Source organism: Ciconia boyciana, chromosome 3 (assembly GCF_034638445.1).
Source record: "Ciconia boyciana chromosome 3, ASM3463844v1, whole genome shotgun sequence".
NCBI classification, from domain to species: Eukaryota; Metazoa; Chordata; class Aves; order Ciconiiformes; family Ciconiidae; genus Ciconia; species Ciconia boyciana.
The window spans coordinates 119,335,195-119,344,290 of record NC_132936.1 but is presented as its reverse complement, the minus strand read 5'-3'; the positions used below and the strand labels follow the sequence as shown (position 1 = coordinate 119,344,290).

Genomic DNA, 9,096 nt, shown 5'->3' with positions numbered 1-9,096 from the left:
ACACCGACAGCCCCCCCGCCGCCGTGGCGTGACGCAGCGGGCAGAAGGCAGGGAGATGGCGGCGGGCGGCAGCGCTGCTGGCCGCGGGCCCCTGGGGACGCGGCGGTGACGGGGGCGCCCGCCCCGCCCCGAGGCCGCGGGGATGGAGGGGCAGCGCTCTGCCGCCGGGACAGCCGCGCTCCTCCCTGCCGGCCGGGAGAGGGCGGGAGGACGAGGAGGAGGAGGAGACGGCCCGGCCGACTTCGTGGCTCTCCTCCCTCCGGAGGTCAGCGCTCGGATTTTCAGCGACCTGGACGTTGAGAGCTTGTTTCACGCGGCCGTGACGTGCAAGGGCTGGCACCGCGTCATCGAGAGCAACGAGCGCTTATGGAGGCACCACTGCTTGAGCGTGAGGGCTGTCTGCCAGCGGGAGATCGACTGCGATCGAGGAAATGGATATTCCTGGAAGGTAAATTTAACGTCAGTGACGTAATGTCGGCAGCGTCGAGGCTTCTGGGATTGGTAGGAGAAATATGTAAAGAAATTACATCAGCACATATCGTCTGTCCCAGGCTAACGGGAGAACTGCTGTAATTACAGCATGGCTCGGTAGTGCACCCCAACAGCTGCACATCTGGTTAAATACACAGAGAGATGACAGCAAGGCTGTCCCGTTTCCTACCCAGGACCACATCTGGCCAGCCCAGCACACCCCATTTAGTCCCCACACCACCCCGCGCGGCCTCGGTACTGATGTTCATCATCGCGAAGTCTGCACAGCCCTAACATGGAAGAAAGCCCACATGCCAGTAGACAGGGCCAGGGGGGAGAAGACAACATAGCCCCGGCTAGGCAGTGTGTGCTCTCAGGTTGTATTTCACAGGTGAGGAAACTCATCCTGGGTAGCTCTGCTTCAATACTCCTTAAGTGACATGCATCCAGGAGAAAAAAAGTCAGGGTAGAGAAGAGGAAACAAGCAGGAGCTCTGAGAAGCTGTTTCGAAACTCTCCCCACACACACTCCCAGTTACAGCTGCTCTGAGGAGTTGGGAGCAGAACATGCTGGAAGATCTATCACTGTCAAGTCCAGCCTGGAAGCTGAGGTAGATAAGGAAAGGAGTGGTTTCGCAGTTACTACTCTGGACCAGCTAGAGGCTGATCCTCACCTCATTTTAGCTGGTATGTTTGAGAGCAGGGGGGCAGTGGAGGGGTGAAAAGAGAGAAGCAGCAGAAAACAAACAAACAAACAAAAAATCCCCAGTTCTGGACTCTCACATTTCAGTAGAGTTGTTTCAGTATGAGGGAAAGCCACGAGCGGTTGCCCTTCAAATGTACAGACCTTACTACTCTTGCACAGGAATTTCCAGAACTCCTTGCACTGATTCTCTATTTTATCTGGAGGGGATTTGAAGTAGAAGCAACAAACACCAAGCCAGCAGTTTCTTGCAGTAAAAGGTTGGCTGAAGAGAAGAATCCAGCCAGCCTGCATTAAGAGCCCAAACAAGAGTTAAAGGTCACAAATAACCTAAATAGGAAGAGAAAGTGAAAGGCACCTCTTTTAAGGAGAAAGATTAGTTCCTGGTTTAGGGTTTTCATCTTGACCCTCAAAGAATTGAGACAAGAAGCGATTCTCCACCCAGCTTAGAACAGAAAAATTGGAAGTAGACCAAGGCCTGCTTCTTGGCAGCAGTGCACCTTCCTGGGCTTAGCATCTAGATATCCAAAAGACACATTCCAAATCCTTTTTCTAGCATTATTCTTCCAATGCAAAACTTACTTGTATTGAATGAATGAATAACAACTTAAACCGGTTCATTTCCAAGATTTGAGCTGTCTGTTTTTCCATCAGATCACATTACTGAGAAACTACTGGAAAAGCAAAGTGAAGCAAGAATGGCTGAGTGGGAAATACAGCAACATTCCTTCACAAAACAGCTTGCCAGAGAAAAGCATGTATCCGATGGACGTCGACACGTGGGGAGAAATCCTGGAAGCAGAACTTGAGAGATGAGAAACCAGTGCTGGTTCTTGCAACTCAAGAACCTTCTATCAACAACTCACAGACTGCCAAACTGTAAATATTTTGCCATTTAAAATCAGTTGTGTTTGCAAATGTATGATGAAAGCTTCTCAAAAAAAAAAAAGTTGTCTATTTTTTTTTATTTGCACTTTATCTGATTAATTTTCTGTAAAGTTCTAAATAAGACTAAATATTCAGTTGTAATTTTATATTTGTAAATTTAACATTCTGCTGTATTGTCAGAAAGATGTTGATTGTACTTTCAATTTGCACTTTTTATTTTGGAAGAGATGACTTTAAAAAAAAAAGCACGTGTGACAAAGTGTATCATATCAGCAGCACAACGCGAGAGCCCACAAAGGAGGGCTGGGGAAGGGACAAATCCAGACATTGGAAAGAAAAGAAGAGGACAAGGCAGCCACCTCAGGATCAGCTGAACATCCCCAGTGCCTATCTCAAGGGACAGAACCCTCACAAGCATCATGTCTGAACCTGCACCCACAGAGGTGTTAGTCCTCGGCAGCGCTGCATTTCCACTGCCTGGCTGTGGGATTTCTGGATTAGGACTCACAGATGCAGGCAACGGGCAGGACTGAAGCAGCCACGTAACTAACAGTCTCTCTGCCATTAGCTATGCACTTTAGTCATTTGCATGATGAGGAGTGGAGCAAAATTTAGTACTTTAAACAAAGTAACTTAGATAACCATGCAAGATAACACAACTTCATATATTTTTGTAGTCTGGCTAAAATACATTCAGAAACTGAGGTTTTTCCTATATGATGGTCTCCCATCACACAGACCCTGCTTTATCAGCACCGATTTTTGGCACTGACTTTAAAAACTGCTGCTAGTAAAAGAGGAGATGCCTGTCACATTACTGAACATAAAAGTGACCACAAAATCAATTTATTACAATTCTGTTTGAATGTCTCCTTTCCCTACCTACTTTGCACTAAAGAGTAAAGTAAGTGGGAAAACGCTGGGAAGGTCCCTATTGCTTGAGGTAATTCCTACAAAATTCAGTCACCCACCTGGGAGCAATTTTCTATAGGAAGACTTCTACCATGCTTATGAAACTTAGTTAATATGAAGGGATTTCAAATCAACTACTGCGGACTTTGGCAGAGGACCTTCTGGCAACCTAAGGCCAGAAGTGTCCTGCCATGAACATGAGGCTCAATGGCACTAGATCAGACTCCCGTTAGATGCAGAGTTTACTTAAATGAGATCCAGCCCCTACCTTTAACGGGGCCAAATAACACTAGATGGAGCAGTAGAGCAGTTTTGCTCTGAAAATACAGACCATGGTCCTCTGGGCTAAGATCCAGTAGCGTTTTTTGTTCGATGGTGCTGGGGGGGGTTAAACAAACCATTAGTTTAAACTTGCTTATGCATTTTTATTTTCTCACAATTATCGAACCATTGCAGAATATCTGGTGAAAATATCTAGTATTTTTTACACCCCTTTATTGCAAGTGTCTGGACTCACAGGCTGTTGTAGGTGCCCATATTTACAGGCCAAGGAAGAAACAGACCAGCCAGGTAAAACTGGTAGTTCTAAAATGTTTCCAACAACAGTATGTTACCTGATGCCTTCTTCTAGTTTGGAGCATTCAACAGATTTCATCAAAACTGAGCCACTTCCCTCAGCCTCCTACATTTTCCCCATTAGAACGGGTTTTCAGTTCATAAGCACCAGTACCTTTTCTAAATCATGAGTAGCGTATCTAATTGAGACAGATTTCTCATCAACAACATTGCGTGACACGATGCAATGACTGGATAATGTTTCTTACACATCTTTTGCGATTTATTCCTTATAGGTAAATTTTAGTCCCAGGATCAGGACCCCATTGTACTAGGCTTTATAAAAATGCGTAACATCTCCCTTTACTGCGACAAAAGTTGATGCTGCTCTTGTGGGACAACTGCTGCGTTAGCCAAAATGGATGCAGTACGCAAAATTCACTGAAGTTTCTGCTATCACCCTGCTGCCAAACATGGCTGAAGCGTAACACAGAGTAAAGAGCATTGCTAAGTATAGTGGGTGTAGCACAAAGCTCAACGAATTGCAGACACTGCTTCCTTTATTATTAGCTATTCTGCACCAAGATTATATTTAGTTAGCTCAAATTAAAAAACCAACAAAACAGACCACACCCAAGCACAATAGTTTTTCCACTGAAGGTGCTGCCTCACTCCCTGCTCACAGTATCTTTTACCCTGACTTTAAGAGAGCTAGAAGTGAAAATAGTGCATATAAATTAATAAAGAATAAAATAATACTAGCACTACATTCTCATCACCTCAGGAGTGCCCAATTTATTAATCATAAGACAGGAAAAGTGCACAGTAATGGATCTAGTCCCTCACCCTTCTGTTACATCCAGTCTCTGTAACTCCCAAACATTTATCCCCTCTTTCTGCTCCTTTCCTGCCCCTCAGCTGTCAGGTCTCATATATTTGTCTCAGGATACAATTTTTAAATAGAATAATTATTCTGGTATAAATCCTGGCACAGAGTTGTTTCCCTGTGCACTTAGCTGTAGCTTTTCCCCATTCTCGCAGGAGTGTAGGAATTGCCAGTATCTGTCCATGCCTCTACTTCTGTCCAGATCAGGTGGCTGTGCCTTTTTAAACACACAAGGAATTAAACACTCAGCTATGCAATTAGACAAGGCCTGGATCTTTAAACCTGGAGTAGCAATGGTGTAAGTTTCTCATGAAAAAATCTATTACTGAAAGAAAAAAACAAGTATTTAAATACAAGTTATGAAAACAAAGCTCTCTTCCCCTCCCCACTCTGAGCCCCTCCTTTAAAGGTTTTAATTCCTCCCGGAGATTTCACTACATCAATTCTGATCTTCTGTTCTACCCCACTCCGCCCCAGCACCACCTACTCAGCCTCTCAGCTCCGCTGCAGGCTGGATGTGCTCCCTTCCCTTTAAAGACACCCCAGCAACATCCATCGCCCCAAACAGTGGCAATTCCTACACCAGCTGGTTTGGGCTCATCTCTTTCCCCTCCTACCTGCGAGCAAAAACCACTGAAATGCCAGCAACAGGAAGACCGTACTGGTGCCTACATTATCACTAATGCGTAGGTATCCTTCCCCAGAGAACGTCCTGAGCAGCTAAGGCCAGACACATAAAACCCACCTACCACCCCAGGGCACGTGCCAGCTAGCCTCACACCTAGGTGGCTGGTGAAACCCTTTTTCCACTCCAGTGCCCAGCTCTCTTACCCGTAAGTTTTTGAGGAAGTGGAAAGTTCTACTTTAGCAAACCCCGCTGACCTTCCTGCTACGTTCACATGCCACTTCTACCCTCCTACTCGGAAGGCGTCAGCTGCAGAAAGGTGCCCAAGGCACCCATCACCCAGGCATTCCATTAGCCACACGGCCCTCCTGCTGTTCACCTTCCTGCCCGCCCAGCTTTCCTAAGACAGAAAGACTATTCGAGAGAGTGCACGAAGCTTACACAGTCCAGAGCAAATAGGATGTCCTCCACCCACACACCCCAACTGTGCAACACAGGCTTAAACCAACCAGGCTTCTGGGATGAAAAAAACTTTCCCTGCTGCACAAAACGTCCTGAGCTGCTGCACACAGCTAGACATCAAAATGCCAGCACTGAAGCTCAACCTGAGGTCCCCTGAGGTCAGTATTTTATTTCTGCATTTCCAAAACCACCTGTAGTGTTAGAACCTTCCTTGCAACTACTCAGTCTTGCAGTGCTCCATTTTTGAAGGGAGGAGCTGACAGCGTGGCTTTATTTCATCATGGTGCAGGATGTGGCTTTGGGCCATTGCCATTAACAGTCAGACTAAATGAAAAAGAAAGCATGAGATGTTTAATCACTACAGACTTTTCTTCATTAGGCCACGGAAATTTCAATTGACGCTGATTTTGGCAAGAGAAGTGTTTCTGCTGGTAGGCTGGCACTAATGTTTCACGTCTCTATCCTGGTCATCTCGGGAAGGTACCAAGTGACAGTTACTCCAACTGAAGACAGAACAGTTGGGCTCAGGACTGGGATCAGCTGCTTCAGCCTGTGAGAGCTGACAAAAAGGTAATAAAGGCATACAGATGGGAGGATTTGGGGGGTGGTGGTGTTATTTTCTCTGCAAATGAACTTGGGTAGAGGCATATCACGTTCCCAAGAGCATCCTGACACTTCGCAGTTGTCTTTCAGCATATTGCTTGTTTAGAAAAGTCTGTCCCCAAAAGCATGGAAGAAATCACCTGCTGCATTTAACACTGTGAGTCAGCAGCAGCTTCTGATCAGCACAACAATGCTAAGAACTGGGGGTGGCGGGCGCGTTCAGGCCTCAGTGCTGAGCTAGACCGACTTCTACTATTTTGATAAACAAAAAAAACCCGAGCTACAACTGTGGGTAGAAGGGTGAGAAGGAGAGAGGTGATGGATGGCAAACTCAGAGGTCCTGGGGGACCTACCAAGATGAAACCCAAGAGGACCATTCTATGTACAAGGACATAGGGGCGTGGAATAAAAAGCAGCCTGCTAGAGCATGCAAATCAGGTACAACATCAGCTTTTTTTTGATTCACATTTAAAAATATTGTTAGAACAGCACACGGTCCTTAGAATTCTTAACAGGCAAAGGAGCTGCTGCTTGCCAATACGGAGGTGTCGACGGCATAGGCTGTTTTGTTGCTGAGATGCCAGACGCTGGAAGCTCCACACAAAGACTTCTCCAGATGCCACGGGACACCATTAGCCATGAGATAATGTATTAGCCATGGCACTAAATATTGCTTTTAAACATCTCGGTGATCTCGGAACACCAAATACAAAAGGCCACAAGATGCTACCAGCTACCTATTGCAGGATTCAACTTGAAGGCTGAATTGAAGGTATAGGTTGAACAAGTTGGGAACAGAGGGAAAACTTCAAACAAACAAACCAACCACCTTAAGCCTTTAATCCTAACAGAGGAAAAAAGAAAAGTTGAGAAAGGCAAAATATATTTTTTGCAGCAGCAGTATCTTACAGCTAGCTAATAAATGAAGTATGACAATACCCCATAAGAACTTTACTCATCTGTTCAATTGAGGGAATATGTTCAATAGCTTCCACTATTATTCCGTCACAATGCTAAAGAACAAGAATTCTGTACAAGTTTAGCTAGGAAATCCTAACACCTAGGTTTCACAAGATACAGTATGTAGCCATTTGACAGTATAGCCAATAACAGAAACATGCCTCAAGTTTCACCTAGTGTGGCTGACCAAACTAATCAGCTTTTCTAATGCACCTTTATTTTTTAATATCACTAGTCTGTAGACAATTTTATCACTAAATTATGCTGCTCTTCAAAGTCATTCTAACATGCAACTCTTATCAACACATGTACTTAGAGATAATAATGCTGGGGGCTCCTCAAATGCTTAAATAGGGAGACTATGACAGCACTCAATACCCATAAAGTAACCAAACATCCATATAGAGCACGTAGGTATGAAGAGACGAGAGGAAGTTTCTGCTGTTCTAGAGAGGTGACTAAAGACCACGTGGTATGTTGTAGCATATCTAAAATGCCACTAGGCATTTATGTTTATGTATCTGAGTTCCACTCTATGAGGCCTAAAAAGCAGAGCCACAAGCTTTCTTTTTAGATTATAAAGTTTAGGTCAAAATAGCTTTAAGAAGAAAGAGGTGGGGTGGGGAGGGAGAGGAGAAAAGGGAAACTGAAGATGTAACTTGGGAAAAAAGCCTTCCTTTAAGTAAAAATATTAAGTTAAAAAAAAAACCCCAACCTTATTTTACCACTTATGTGCCAGAATAATGAAATACTTCCTTTTATTAATCAGAAACCTGCATAGGAGCGTTGAAAGTCTGATATAAGCAACTCTTCCTATTATTCAAAAGTATCTCACACATGCGTGTTGATTTTGTTACTCTATTTTCACTATCACATACTAGGGAAACACACAGCAACTTAAGCCTTCAAAAGCAGGACACCTACATACACGCATAGCAGAAGCAATGAAGGACAAGAAAGATAGTTTCTTGTTTTTCTTTTTATATACTTGGGTGCTTAAGGATTTTCAGACTTTTCCTTATGATGTGGAAGCAGGTACATGAAAAGACTGATTATACCTTGATTTATATAACTGATACTCCATCAGTCTGCCATAGCTTGTTGTAGAATATTTGATAAAGAGAAAGGGGCTTAATGGCAATACTCTAAGAAGAAAGTTCTCAATGTCCTTTTAATATATGAGTTTGAGGACAGGGAAGATTAGGGTGTCTAGTTTTGGATTTTTTAGATTTTTTTTTTTATTAAATTAGTCAATCCCCACTTCTTCCTCCTCCTCTCCCTTGATCACTCTGCTTTATTAATATTCAAGATTTTGGTGAAAGACATACTGAAGGCAAATTTAAAAAAATTACTAACATAATTTCCCTCCCTTTCAACTGTTGGAGTCAAAAATGCATCAGTTTCATCAGCATTTGCCTTCAATTCGTTTCCTCCCTCGTTCTCAGTAATCTTTTAATGGGATGGAGAAAGAGAAAGAAATGTGTTATGTGTTGCCATCTTAAAGGCAGAGTCTATGCAGGGAAGGTGAAGAGTTTTACTATGCCCTGTTACACTTACAATGGAAGTCCAATGAGGTATGAAAAGCTGCATTTTCCTCAGCTTTCATACACAGTTTTACTCTCCCTTCAACCAAACTGAAAGGAAAAAAATTAACTGTGGAAAGCCACAGTTTTGGTTCTAAATGCAAAGCAGGAAGTCCTATGTTCTAATCCGGGGGGGGGGAATAATCTTATTTTGAAGCCAAATGAGAAGCTCTATTTCAAGAAGTCTCACAAGTAACAACAAAAGAAGAACCTTGCTTTCAGTCAGAGATTCTTCAAGGGTGTTTTTTGTTTGCTTGGCTTGCAGATCACCAACCTGTGATTTTAAAAAGGTAAAGCAGTTCCAAAAATACCTTCAAAAGGTGATGAAGTAACCACATTCAAATTATTCTTCATGCATCAGATTCAGACTTCAATTATATCATCATCCCACACAACAAAAACAACTCAGATACAGATGGCAGCTCCCTGCCACATTCATTTTGCAGATC

At 43.7% G+C, this 9,096-nt stretch overlaps 1 protein-coding gene across 1 annotated transcript; it reads left to right on the top strand.

Annotated features, from left to right (window-relative positions):
* Window positions 1-141: 141 nt before the first annotated feature.
* On the top strand, window positions 142-2,845 carry FBXO48 (F-box protein 48). The gene is made up of 2 exons (XM_072857412.1): window positions 142-448; window positions 1,828-2,845. Exons 1-2 carry the CDS (start codon window positions 143-145, stop codon window positions 1,987-1,989), a joined length of 468 nt encoding a protein of 155 aa, XP_072713513.1. The 5' UTR covers window position 142; the 3' UTR covers window positions 1,990-2,845.
* The last annotated feature ends 6,251 nt before the right edge of the window (window positions 2,846-9,096 follow it).

Bases quoted from the DNA above. Each gene is read 5' to 3' on its own strand.
- FBXO48 (XM_072857412.1), top strand. From the start codon at position 143: ATGGAGGGGCAGCGCTCTGCCGCCGGGACAGCCGCGCTCCTCCCTGCC. The intron at 449-1,827 runs GTAAATTTAACG...TTTTTCCATCAG, and splicing joins GAAATGGATATTCCTGGAAG to ATCACATTACTGAGAAACTA.